Source organism: Coregonus clupeaformis, chromosome 26 (assembly GCF_020615455.1).
Source record: "Coregonus clupeaformis isolate EN_2021a chromosome 26, ASM2061545v1, whole genome shotgun sequence".
NCBI lineage: Eukaryota > Metazoa > Chordata > Actinopteri > Salmoniformes > Salmonidae > Coregonus > Coregonus clupeaformis.
The window spans coordinates 6,533,482-6,548,189 of NC_059217.1; the positions used below are offsets into that span (position 1 = coordinate 6,533,482).

The 14,708-nt window shown below is 42.6% G+C and overlaps 1 protein-coding gene across 1 annotated transcript in view; it reads left to right on the top strand.

Annotated features, from left to right (window-relative positions):
- The window catches only part of LOC121539803 (carboxyl-terminal PDZ ligand of neuronal nitric oxide synthase protein-like), a gene marked incomplete at its 3' end in the record, with an annotated part of 253,155 nt that extends 248,979 nt beyond the window's left edge, over positions 1-4,176 (top strand). The window contains exons 11-12 of the mRNA XM_041848478.2: positions 683-1,028; positions 3,828-4,176. Of these exons, the coding sequence (XP_041704412.2) occupies positions 683-1,028; positions 3,828-4,176 (695 nt within the window). The remainder of the gene's footprint in view (positions 1-682; positions 1,029-3,827) is intronic.
- Positions 4,177-14,708: the final 10,532 nt, after the last annotated feature.

The following is a 14,708-nucleotide window of genomic DNA, read 5'->3' on the forward strand; positions in this document are numbered from 1 at the left end:
GGGTTTGGAGATAGTTAGTTGAAATGTTACTGATAGTCTGTAGAGCATTTACAGATGGGTTATTCAAATAAAGTGTTACCGAAATCTAAGAACTTGTTGTGTCTTACTAATGCCTTCCGAGAAACTATTTTCTCCACGAGGTAAGACAATCTATTATTATACTATGTGGAATGACAACAACCCGCTTCTTTGTGCATTTACCCATCCTGCAGTACATTGTGGTCCCTTTTCAGCTTCATTGTGATTGGTGGATGTGGTTATGTGCATGTGTCATGTCCCTTGCTTGCATCATGACTTGTTGATGATTGTGTAACGTGTTGCATCCATGTGGAGCGGTTGTAACACTGTGCCTTGTGGGACTCCATATGCTCTTTCGTTCTACACGGACTCCCTATAAGCCACACTTTGACATGTTTTTGATGTTGCAACATTCTGCAATGTTGTACAGTGTTGCACACAGATGCAGTTAGAAATGGTATGTCAGGAGTTTTCTTTTGCTCCAGGTCATGTGAAATGTCTATATATTCCATTTATATCTGCAACATTCCATTGGTGACTGTAATGTTCTGTGTATCTGCAACCTTGCGTAAAACTAGAAATACCTTGATTGAATGTGCCCTCACAATACCCTCATTTATATCTTACATGCTCTCCCTCTCCCTCCTTCCCTCTCGCTCTCCAGTCGACCAGAGTATGTTTGAGAACTCCAACGCCTCCAGAGCTCCAGGCCAGGGGCTCCAGGCCTCCAGGTTGACCCAGGCCTCGGCCCGTCGCTCCCTGGTTACAGCTAACACTGGCCTGTGTAGCGGCCCTGCCGAGGCCCCCTCCTCCACCACTACCAATGGAAGTCAGCAGAGGCTGAAGAACGCCCTGAACCTGGGAAAGGCTGTTGGGGCAAAGGTCAATGACCTGCTGCGAAGGAAAGAGCCCAGTCATATAGGAGACATCGGTGTCACAGAGGTCAACAAGAACGTAGGAGCAATCTGGAGCAATATGGAGGAAATGACCCAGCGGACTACTTCCAATAGGTAAGGAGGGATACACAATTACAGAACACACACATACACAAACTCACACTCGGGACTACTGCCTAAAGGTGAGGAGGGGTACACTAAAAGACACACACACAGGAGGGATACAGTAAAACACACACACAACCACAAACACACAAACATTTGCAGATCACACATACACACAAACACGTCCGTCATGTGTCTGGGCCCAATAGTCATAACCCAGCTTTCAGACACTGTGCCCTGGAGATTCAACCCAATATTGGTTTTATCCAAAGAGTAAAACTGAGAGACAGCTAGTTATTTCTAAAAACCAATATTGTATTATTCTGTCTAAAGTGGAATGATTTAAGCTGGGAAAGAGTAGTCATCCTCTCACTCCATATAAAAGATCATAACCGTTGAGTCAAAGATGTTTAAATTATTCATCTGAATTTTTCCAAACTGGGGTCGTGAATAAGTGATGAAGAGTAAGAGGAGGGTTAGTTAGACTGAAGCTGAGATTAAAGAACACACACACACACACACAGAGAGACTGAATGAGACATATTTGAGAGTTGAATTGCCTCACTTCTAATGTTAATCATACACAGTGCACGCACACACACAAGTACACTCACCCTTGGGTCTCCCTTAGTTTAAAGAGACAGAACGAGCTGTCCGTCTATGCTGTAGCTGGTCATTGATCTGTCTGTCTCTTGACTGACACTCAGTCACCACCCTGACACATCGTGCCAGGTCAGACATTTCTCAGCTGCGCAACTCATAGAATTGGTCAAACCGTGATGTGTGTTTAGACACTGATGTGTTGAGAAATGTGAATTGTCTGAATACAGTGAGGGAAAAAAGTATTTGATCCCCTGCTGATTTTGTACGTTTGCCCACTGACAAAGACATGATCAGTCTATCTTTTTAATGGTAGGTTTATTTGAACAGTGAGAGACAACAAAAAAATTCAGAAAAACGCATGTAAAAAATGTTATAAATTGATTTGCATTTTAATGAGGGAAATAAGTATTTGACCCCTCTGCAAAACATTACTTAGTACTTGGTGGCAAAACCCTTGTTGGCAATCACAGAGGTCAGACGTTTCTTGTAGTTGGCCACCAGGTTTGCACACATCTCAGGAGGGATTTTGTTTCACTCCTCCTTGCAGATCTACTCCAAGTCATTAAGGTTTCGAGGCTGACGTTTGGCAACTCGAACCTTCAGCTCCCTCCACAGATTTTCTATGGGATTAAGGTCTGGAGACTGGCTAGGCCACTCCAGGACCTTAATGTGCTTATTCTTGAACCACTCCTTTGTTGCCTTGGCCGTGTGTTTTGGGTCATTGTCATGCTGGAATACCCATCCCACGACCCATTTTCAATGCCCTGGCTGAGGGAAGGAGGTTCTCACCCAAGATTTGACGGTACATGGCCCCATCCATCGTCCCTTTGATGCGGTGAAGTTGTCCTGTCCCCTTAGCAGAAAAACACCCCCAAAGCATAATGTTTCCACCTCCATGTTTGACGGTGGGGATGGTGTTCTTGGGGTCATAGGCAGCATTCCTCCTCCTCCAAACACGGCGAGTTGAGTTGATGCCAAAGAGCTCGATTTTGGTCTCATCTGACCACAACACTTTCACCCAGTTCTCCTCTGAATCATTCAGATGTTCATTGGCAAACTTCAGACGGGCCTGTGTATGTGCTTTCTTGAGCAGGGGGACCTTGCGGGCGCTGCAGGATTTCAGTCCTTCACGGCGTAGTGTGTTACCAATTGTTTTCTTGGTGACTATGATCCCAGCTGCCTTGAGATCATTGACAAGATCCTCCCGTGTAGTTCTGGGCTGATTCCTCACCGTTCTCATGATCATTGCAACTCCACGAGGTGAGATCTTGCATGGAGCCCCATGCCGAGGGAGATTGACAGTTATTTTGTGTTTCTTCCATTTGCGAATAATCGCACCAACTGTTGTCACCTTCTCAGCAAGCTGATTGGCGATGGTCTTGTAGCCCATTCCAGCCTTGTGTATGTCTACAATCTTGTCCCTGACATCCTTGGAGAGCTCTTTGGTCTTGGCCATGGTGGAGAGTTTGGAATCTGATTGATTGATTGCTTCTGTTGACAGGTGTCTTTTATACAGGTAACAAACTGAGATTAGGAGCACTCCCTTTAAGAGTGTGCTCCTAATCTCAGCTCATTACCTGTATAAAAGACACCTGGGAGCCAGAAATCTTTCTGATTGAGAGGGGGTCAAATACTTATTTCCCTCATTAAAATGCAAATCAATGTATAAAATTTTTGACATGCGTTTTTCTGGATTTTTTTGTTGTTATTCTGTCTCTCACTGTTCAATAAACCTACCATTAAAATTATAGACTGATCATTTCTTTGTCAGTGGGCAAATGAACAAAATCAGCAGGGGATCAAATACTTTCTTCCCACACTGTATGTGTGTGTGTGTGCGTGCATGTGTGCATGTGCGCGCTAGTGCGTGTGTGTTTGTCAGCGCCAGTAAGTGGTAGGTCACGTATAGACAGAGTAGTCATAAATGACTGGTATGCTTTGCGGTGACTCACTCCTCATCACTATGGCAATGATATGGTTGTCACCATGGCAATATGCTCATTTGTAGGGGAACGGTAGAGAAATAAACACACAGTCCCACAGCATAGAGAAGGGGGAAGAGAACGAGTGGAAGTTAGACAGTAGGATGAGAACAAGTGAGAGAGAGAACTGAGTGACGCCGAGCGATTGAACAAATTGAACAAATTTGTTCTTGTTAAAGTTACAGTAGTAATGGATGTCTCTTCCTCTTCTCTCTCCCTCCAGTCATGCCTCTCTGGACTCCTTCCCTCGTCTGGACCCCCCTCCCCCCGGTAAAAAGCGTCTTCCTCGCACCCTGAAGACTACCCAGGACATGATGATCTCATCTGACCCCGTCGTCACTACACCCCCCGAGACCCCCGATCACTCCCTCCTCTCCTCCCCCATCAAGACCTCCCTCATCAGCAATGAGCAGACCCCACCCCAGGGAGAGAAGTATGGAGAGAATGACAGAGGGAGAGACACACTCACCGGACTGACTGGCCCTCTGGACAGCGAGAGGAAAGAGGAGGTGGAGATGGAGAGGAATGGGAGCAGTGAGATGGATGGAGTGGAAGGGAATGAGATGGAGGAGAGGAGAGAGGGAGAGCAGACCCAGATTCAGCTCCAGCTCCAGCTCTCTGTCCCAGACCTCATCCATAAGGATCACGTGGTCCCCCCCAGGTCGAAGACGTCTGAGCCCAGGCAGAAGGCCCCGGGAGCAGACACGAGGCTAGCCTCGACCAACCTAAAAGCTCCGTAAAGGATCAGTCTGAGTGTGAGTGAGGATGGGCTGATGGAGAACATCCCTCTGTAGGAGAGGATCAGCAGTCACAGACACAGAGGAGCCTGAACAACACCCCGACCTGCTCTCCTTTGAGTAGACACACACACACGGATACATACATACACACACAGACTCTGAACCTCTGGAGAGAGGGAGAGATAATGGGAACAGTGATGTGGAGAGGAGCTGGCAGAAGGAGAGGAGAAGACAGAGATTGTTTGTGTGAGAATAAGAAAGGGAGAGAGGATGTTTTTGACTAGACCCTAGACTAGGATTAGGGTGATCACTAGTTACTACAGCCACAAAGTCATAAACCCCACCTATTTCTACAATTTCTCTTCTTAAAATGTGATTTTCAACCTTAACCCTAACCTTAACCACACTGCTAACCTTATGGCTAAGCCTAACCCTAAATAAAGACCAAAAAGCACATTTTTGTTTTCATGAATCTTTACGATATAGATAATTTTGACTTTGTGGCTGTTAGGGGATAGGGGAGAGAGATATAGATCAAGATGTAGTGTGTTTGTTTGAGTGAGAGTTGGATATAGTGGGAGAGGAGTGGATAGACGAAGGGTATGTGTGAGAGATGTAGCAAGAGAACAAGACAGAGATGGGGAAAGAGTATCTATTTTAGCATATCATTAAAAAACATACCAAACCTTTTCAAGAGAACCACAACCTCTTGGTCTGCCAAACATTGTTTTATAACACTGTTTTATGTCATGTTTTATAGTGTTAACTTTACAACATAATGTAGAAGGAAGATGTATACCCAAGCATTCTAGATTTCTAAAATAATCTATTTGAAATGTCATAGTGCCCTTTCATGCTGAGAGAGAATGTATTTTTTATGATCTTTTATAACTGATGCCCTTCAGAAAATATATCAAGCCTTCAGCTGGGAAAATGAAAACCAAAGTGAACATGACATTAACACTGACTGTAATTTGATGCTGTTGTGTTGGTGATGTCATCCTCATTTTCACAACATAAATTGAGATATGTATTGTGGAAAACATGCAATTGGGTTTGTTCAGCCTGTACAATATGTGTGTTTGATTTACATTTGTTGATCGACAGCTATGGTTTTAGTAGTGCCACTCACAGTCCTGTTGTTTGATTTCCTTCTTATGTGTCATGTATGTTGTCATTTGTTTTGAGCCTCTGAATCCTTCTGCTAAAAGATTATGGCACCAGAGACAACACGCACACACACACACACACACACAGGACACACCCTAGCAGAGAAAGGAGTCTTTGTCTGGAGCTGCAATTCTCACTCACAGCCTCCTCGCCCCTCTACTCATCCACTCCTCCTCTTTCCATCTCCTCCACTCCTCCCTGAGATGGCCAAAAAGAGAGTGGATCTGGTTGTTCGTAGCACAGATGAATAAGACTTTACATCAGTGTCTCGCAAAACTGAACTTAGATCAGCGTGTCTGGAGAATTACTACTCCAAAAGAACAAGGCATAGGTATTCTGTGTGGGGTGGTTTAGGGTGTGTGTGTGGATCTGTGCTTCCATCAGTCAGCACACAGAGTATTAGTCTGAACCCAGCATCTCTGGAATAGCGAGAGAGCGGGAGAGAGATGACAGCATAAAGATTGATAGAATTGGGAAATTATTTTCATCAAGATTGTTAGCATATTGTATTGTATCAACCCAGTGTTTTCCAAACGGTGGGCCATGGCTGAAAACTAAACTGTGACTAGAAACATGGTTTTGTGTGTTTGGAGATTTGACAGACTATGTATTTCATAATGGTAAACAAAATGCTTGGCATCCACTGTATTTTCAACTATTTGTTTCAGATGGTGTTTGATTATCTGTTTGATAAGGCAACCTAATCATAATCATGATGTAAAGTAAAGCAATAATTCACATATATGAAATAATTAATATGTTAATCCATCATCGTTTGTGGAGTCTAGACGGGTGTTGTCGTTATATCGTTATTTCTACATGAGAAACCTAAGGAGGACAGGTGGTTAAAAATCTATGTTTTACAGCATCAACACCTAGCTTATCTGTATCAATACTATGCTGACCACTTATGTTATATCAGATCTTGAAATGTGAAGGAATATACTGTACATTTATGGAAATATTTTTGACACCTTTATAACGATTTATTTTGAAATACAATTTAGTCATAAATCTAGTTGGAAAATGTTATATTTAGCTAGTTGTAAAGACATTTGATTGAAACAGAATGATATGACATACATTTGATTTGTTATGATTGATTTATGCATTATTGTTGTTTTAAGTTTTGTATTCTACAAGATGGTCGATATAATTTCACTACTCCACGGTTGAATGAAGGAAAGACATAATGAACAAGGATGATTGTGTGTGTGTGAGCGAGAGAGAGAGAGCAAGAGAGACAAAAACAAGCTTGTTATGTATTCTGTATGAGACATATGGACAGTTCTGATGAAGCCCTTTCGCTATAACAGTTTTACTATTCATTATTTGTAATACATTCGCCTTCAATTTTAAGAAAATATATTGTGTAACAACAAATCTGTGATATATATATATATACAGTGCATTCAGAAAGTATTCAGACCCCTTGACTTTTTCCACATTTTGTTACGTTACAGCCTCATTCTAAAATGGATTAAAAAAAATAATAATAATAATCTACACACAATACTCCATAATGACAAAGCGAAAACAGGTTTGTAGAAATGTTTGCAAATTCATTAAAAATAAAAAACAGAAATACCTTATTTACATAAGTATTCAGACACTTTGCTATGAGACTCGAAATTGAGCTCAGGTGCATCCTGTTTCCATTGATCCTCCTTGAGATGTTTCTACAACTTGATTGGAGTCCACCTGTGGTAAATTCAATTGTTTGGACATGATTTGGAAAGGCACATACCTGTCTATATAAGGTCCCACAGTTGACAGTGCATGTCAGAGCAAAAACCAAGCCATGAGGTCGAAGTAATTGTCCGTAGAGCTCTGAGGCAGGATTGTGTCGAGGCACAGATGTGGGGAAGGGTACCAAAACATTTCTGCAGCATTGAAGGACCCCAAGAACACAGTGGCCTCCATCATTCTTAAATGGAAGACGTTTGGAACAACCAAGACTCTTCCTAGAGATGGCCATCCGGCCAAACTGAGCAAATGGGGGAGAAGGGCTTTGGTCACTGACAGAGCTCCAGAGTTCCTCTGTGGAGATGGGACAACCTTCCAGAAGGACAACCATCTCTGCAGCATTCCACCAATCAGCGCTTTATGGTAGAGTGGCCAGACGGAAGCCACCTTTCAGTAAAAAGGCACATGACAGTCTGCTTGGAGTTTGCCAAAAGGCATCTAAAGGACTCTCAGACCATGAGAAACAATATTCTCTGATCTGATGAAACCAAGATTGAACTCTTTGGCCTGAATGCCAAGCATCACATCTGGAGGAAACCTGGCACCATCCCTATGGTGAAGCATGGTGGTGGCAGCATCATGCTGTGGGGATGTTTTTCAGCGGCAGGGACTGGGAGACTAGTCAGGATCGAGGGAAAGATGAACGGCGCAAAGTACAGAGAGATCCTTGATGAAAACCTGCTCCAGAGTGCTCAGGACCTCAGACTGGGGGCGAAGGTTCACCGTCCAACAGGACAACAGCCCTAAGCACACAGCCAAGACAACGCAGGAGTGGCTTCGGGACAAGTCTCTGAATGTCCTTGAGTGGCCCAGCTAGAGCCCGGACTTGAACCTGATTGAACATCTCTGGAGAGACCTGAAAATAGCTGTGCAGCGTTGCTCCCCATCCATCCTGACAGAGCTTGAGAAGATCTGCAGAGAAGAATGGGAGAAACTCCCCAAATACAGGTGTGCCAAGCTTGTAGCGTCATACCCAAGAAGGCTGTAATCGCTGCCAAAGGTGCTTCAACAAAGTACTGAGTAAAGGGTCTGAATACTTATGTAAATGTGATATTTATGTTTTTTAATTTTAGTAAATTTGCAAAAAATATATAATAAAAAACACTAACTCTTGCTACTGGAAAATATAAAGTTGAAAAATGAAATATAACTCCTTGTACCTGTAACTTATGGACCAAACAGAAGAGACTTTGCTCTCTTCTCTTCCCTCTTCTGTCTTTTCAGAAGCTTTCCTGTCTATTTTGGGCCATATCCTGTTGTACTTCTTTCCCTCACACAACCATGGCAACTTGTGTCACATTCAACACTGCCACTGTGACATCTTGTTATGTTGAATTTAGGATCCTTGAAAGGGGAGTGGAGACGAAAATCTAATATAATTTGATTTTCTTTGCAATCACCCATATTTATGTATCCCTCCATACTTGCAGAATGACGATTTAAGAGCAGAGGCAGAAATGAAATGGCAAAACAACACATTTCACTGACTGCACCTATCCGGTGTATGTGACAATAAAACATCTTAAAATACTTTCATGTTGAAATGTCTTTTTGCATTTTGCTAGAGGATATTTATTGGGCTGCTAAAATACATTCCATTCACCATGCTTACCACATATTGAAAACAGTGGCTTCTTTTCTTGTATACCTTTTCTATGCTGTACTGTTTGGCACATGTTTTTTGTATGCTGGGGAACTGATGATAGTTAGATTACAAGATCTAGCTAGGACCCTGGTTTAAACCTAATATCTCCTGTCACTCTTCTCTGAAAGCTCGATGTAGAACCAAAATAAAGAGGCTACACTGTATAACTAATTTCTATTGTCCAACCTCATTTGATGGCCTTGACTTTGCATACATCCTCTCTTACAGAATGGCATTTCTATTGCCTTCAAATGCTGCATTGCCTTCTAATACTGCATGTAACGCTGATGTAAATATGTAAATGAGATTCAGTGATTTATTTTGTGTAACTGTCTCAGCTGTCTGTGTTCTTCTTCTCTTCTTTGTTTACTTTATTGTATTTTATGTCAAATCAGTCCATCTTCCTTCAAAGGGAATAATAAAGTGAACCAGAGAATAAACCTGTTTACCTAGCTATCAACCAGAATCAGAGAATAGGAACTGAACAAATGCGTCTTTATATCACTTCCTCTGAGAAGGACGAAAGTGAATTAATGTATAAGCTGCTTTTTGATTGTAACACATCCTCTGTCGGAGGTCATTCCACCGACTGAAGGTAATCGTCTGCTTTAATGTATATTTAATCTATTCTTTAATTTGAGCCAGCAGCAGGCAGGCAGCCACTGCATTCCTTCCTCATCCTAAATATCACAGTGGTCCTCTCGTCAATAAACACAAGGAGGATTAGAAAAGTCCTGCCCCGCCAAGCAACGCGGTGTGATGTAGCTATGACCTGAAAGACAGAATGTCAGACTGATAAGGAATAACAATAGGATTACTCAATTAAACTCTGTTATAATCTGGGTTTAAATTTGAACTATTAAGACTTTCCAGACAGCGATACTGTATTACACACACACAATGAGTGAGTGAGTGATTATGATCCTCTATAAATGTATTTTAGGTCCCCACGATAGAAGAACATAACTTGTGTGTGTGCGTGCAATTGGGTCTGGACCAGGACCACACAGCACGGCTACATACAGGCAGTCATGAATATTCACATGACAGGCTGGCTGTTTAATCACTCTCCCAAGACAGACTGACAAACTCTCTCTGGCCAAAACACAGAGTAAACACACACAAACACTTAATAGAGCCAGTGGGACAGTTGGGAGTCAATCTGTAGAACTCATTAATCAGAGTGAGTAAATGCATCTAATTTGATTAGAATGGCTATGTCATTAGTCAACAGTTTAAAGGAGCTTCCTTTCCTGGTCTAATACACAAACTAGACAGAAACAGGCCCAGACAGACATGTGGACTACACAGGTTCAATGTGAAGGAAGGTGATGGGCCACACAGGTAGACAGACAGGTGACAAGTTCACCTGAGCTGACACCGGTGTGTAGTTCTCCTGTCTAGTGAGTTTCCTTTCTCTTCTTCTGTCTCACTCTTTCTCTCCACACTTCCTCTCTCTCTGATAGGATAATCTGGCGAGAGGGTGGAGGAGGAGGCTTGGGCATCTTGTAATGACATGCATTATCTGAATTAGGCCCACAGAATTATATACCTACGGAGGAGCGGCTTCTATGGAGGAACTTTGAATGTCTTTGAATTTACAAGAGTTGGCTTAACGTTGGACCAGAGCTAGCTAGCTAGCTAACAAGCTTGTGTGTGCAGAGCGGCACCAGAATTAAAAACACGTCTTACCTTTTTGCAGTTAATAAATCCAATGTGAAACGTGATAACTATAGTGTCCGTAACTAGCATTGAAAAAGTTAATCCATTGTTCGCTAATTAAAAATCTCTCCCTAATTTCTGAATCACACTTGTAATGTCAGTAGGCTACAGTAGACTACGCTTCAGAGGGGGAGGGGTATGTAGCCTACACACACACTGGAAATGAGTTTCAGCTGGCAGGCAGACACTGGAATACATTTCTGAGTGAAAGAGTGAGGGCTTTGCATAGACGCCTTGTTGCGTTTTTTATGGTCTTGATACAGCACTTCCTCATGCATGGGTTCATATGTATTCAAGGCATCGTAGTGTTTACCACTCAAACCTGATTGGCTCTGTGTTCAACTATGATGTGTTAGCCCGACATCCAGGCTATCCCACTATGGGATATTACTTTTATAATTCTGTCAGACTGGATCCTTCCACGCCAGAGAGAGTTGTGGAAAGCAATTATTTGTTGGCTTGCTGAAAACGTCACAGCAAGCTAATCGATCAGAGTATGACAGAGATCAATAGGCCTTGTTAGATTATGAATTTATCGTGTGTGGATGTGAGGTCTGCTCAACCCAGCGGCTAGACAACTATGGGGATCAATAAAAAGAGGCAGGCAGCAACAGAAGTAAATACATCTAATAGTAATAGCAGTATGTTGTGATGTGTGGCTGTGCTGGCCTCAAGTGGCAATCCTACATTATTACATAATGTGAGTGTTGTCTGTATTGATATAGCTGATCCAAATTGTAAAAACAGACGTAAAAGGGCTAACATATATTGCAAGTCAAGTCTAGCGTTCTTTATTGTGAGATATGCAAACGACAATACGAACATGTATAATCACTCTCAGAATCACAGGGTTCTGTGTGGCAATGCATGGTCTCTCCACAAACGCTTGTTCCATCGTACATACACTTGTTTCATTCTCATAATATGTGCCTTTAATAATGCAGATTTGACAGATCAGTTAGTGTGAGTGGAGGGATTCTCAGAGCGAGATATTCACATTACATTTAAGTCAGTTTAAGTTCTGTTGGAGACAGGGTTGTTCTTTGTAACAGGGGGGCTGCCAGCCGATCAATGCAGCAGGCTTTCACAAAACCCAAAGGTTACGAAATGTTTCTCAAAACAAAGAAAGGCAACAGTGAAAATCATCAGATTGTCTTTGAGTGGGGAAGGGACATGATTCATATAACACATTGGTATCAGTGCTGTAGTCTTTGGAGACTCCTCTTTCTTCAATAATGCCTAGCAGCCAAAACAGTTAGAATAAAACGCCTAATTTCAATCCTGTAATCTTTGGATACTATATGGCCATGGGGGGGATTGGTCTAAATTATTTTGCTCTGATTTAGATTTCTCTTTCATTTGATCAGTGCTGTAAAGCATGGTTGGGCTCAATTCAGTTTAGAAAATTGCCAATTTGTGTGAATCATCTCTGCCAACAGCCGTTCTTGTAAAAGCTTAACTCCACTTCTAGCTAATAAACCTGAATGAAACAACAGAACAATGCTAATCAACAACAAGCTGGGAGGATGCAGGAAGCCTCCCCTCATTCAAACCACTATAAATTAATATAAAGAACACACTCTACTCTCTAACCTTTACACCTAGCTATTCATTACTGCAGTAACTTGGGTCAACAATGACTTCTAATGAGAGAGAGAACAAGAGAGATGGAGTGCAGTGTCAGCTTGGGTGCCATCGCTCATTTCTGCAGCCTTGACACACCTCCAGCCCACCTCTTCACACAGACACACACTTGCTCTCGCACATACACGCCTCTCATTCATCATCCCCTCCCACTGATACACATTAACCCAGTGACCTCCCCCCACTCCAGGCCTCCCCTTGACCACTCATCATCAAAGCCAAGTGTATTTATAAGGCTGCCTGTGTGTATATGGATGAGGACCAGGGCCGTTCTGTCCATTAGGCAGAATCTGAGAATCCCAAGGAGAGGGGCTTTATGCATATTAACAAGGCTCTGGTCCTCTGCTGGACTGGCCTATCAGGTCAGGGGGTAAGAGGTCAGAGCTGGAGTGGGATGGAACAGGGATAGATAGGGCTGACAGACGAGCACACACACTGATTGCCCAGGGTGTCTGCAAACAGTCACTCCTTCTATCCGTTTCTAAATAGATTGGGGTCGGGGAGCAGCTTAGTGACAATTCTACAACTGCTCAGAGTAACACAAAACTTTCCAAAGAAAGTTACACAATTATTCTGCTTCCTCTCAATATGGAGTTGGGCCGTAAACTGGAGCTATTTTATTCAAGAGCATATAGTACTACATAGCTAGGAAGCTTTTTAGTCTTACCGACACAGCCCCGGGATATGAAACATCTAACTAGAGATGAGAAAAGTCTGTGGCCTAACAAACGTCTCAGGCCCAAAGCATCATGGCATGTACTCGGACTTACAGCACAGCTCCCTCTTTCTCATGTAGTGTCTGTACCTATCTAGTTGTACTGGTTATCCCTGATCAGCATTGATTGCATAGTCACTGTCCAGAGGAATACTGCTCTGCCACCTGCATGCTAAAACTCTTATTACATTTGCTGCTATTACAATACATATCATATAGGAGTTAGCACATGGCTAGCAGGATGGACTAATCGCCTTGCCCACAAATCCATTACAGCTATCTAAAAGCTTCATCAGATACATAGCATGTTTTCATATTAGTACTTATATATCAGAAGACATATAAGTAGCCCCGTGTAGCTCAGTTGGTAGAGCATGGCGCTTGCAACGCCAGGGTTGTGGGTTCGTTTCCCACGGGTGGCCAGTATGACAAATGTATGCACTCACTAACTGTAAGTCGCTCTGGATAAGAGCGTCTGCTAAATGACTAAAATGTAAGTAAAGAAACTGACACTGTATTTGGATAACTGACCCAAAGCATAAACAAAAAACAAAGAAGTTCCCTGAAAATGTTTGCATGAAGAAATATCATCATGTGCCATGGTTGTGGAGATTAGGAAGGAAACCATGGAGGCTTTCATTGGGATCTACTTTGAATAACACTCTGTGAAGGGACAGCGTGCTGAAACTAAATGGGAGCATTATAGGTGTTAGACTCAAGATAACACAGAGAAGGTAGCTAAGGCAGTGGACTACATTTGGTATGGATCACCTCACATTTTGGTCTTATGACAGGTCACCCATAAGTCCTAGAGTCAGTACTTTCACATTTAAGCAGGATGTCGTCAACGATGTCTCAATCAGCCTCAACAGTTGTCGCATGATGCCAGTTGACTGGAAGTGTTAGTTACAAATGGAGTAAATTGCAGAATATCAAAAAGAATGTGCTTTAAATTGTAGTTATTTCTGCTCATTGTTAATCTATGGTCTCTTTCTCAAACATCTGGAGAGGCTGGGCAGGCAGGACGGAGCTTCAGCCTGTTGTCCTCAGAAACTGTTCTGGTTTCAATGCCAGCCTACTCATTCAGAAGCATCTGTGCCCCACCTGAAGTGGCATCATAATCCAAAACGTGTACGCACAGCAGTGTTCTAGAATAATGGATCGTTGGTTTCATACTTTTACAATTCTCAGCGCTGCTCAAGCATTTTCTCCAACTGTCAACACATTCAAATGAATACCCACGTTGGTTGGGAATTGTGGGGAGGTGAGCTTTCAGGATGTGGGTCCCCACGGACGGTGGTCTCAGAGCTGCATAGCTATGTCACAATGGGACGCCGGACTATCGTGTCTCAGCGTCTGTGGACTATGATTTATGCTTAAGATTCACAATGTCATTGGACTGAATATGAGCAGCAGACAGACAAGGGGAAGAGTCAAGACTGTCTGAATAAATACTGCCCCTAACATATTAGTTCAGTGCATGCAACACTGTTTAGTTCATTTCAACATCTCCCACACATGACATAGGATACCAAATTCTTCAGTATTGGATTATTCTATAATCTCACCATAATCAACAAATAGCTACACTAGCACAGCTCTCATACATTCATTTGTCATGCAGACTAACTCACACAGACAGAAATCAGGTAGAACTGAAAGTAGGCTACCGTGTTACGAAACTGTCAGCTCGAATGCTCTTCAACTGAAATATTCAACTGA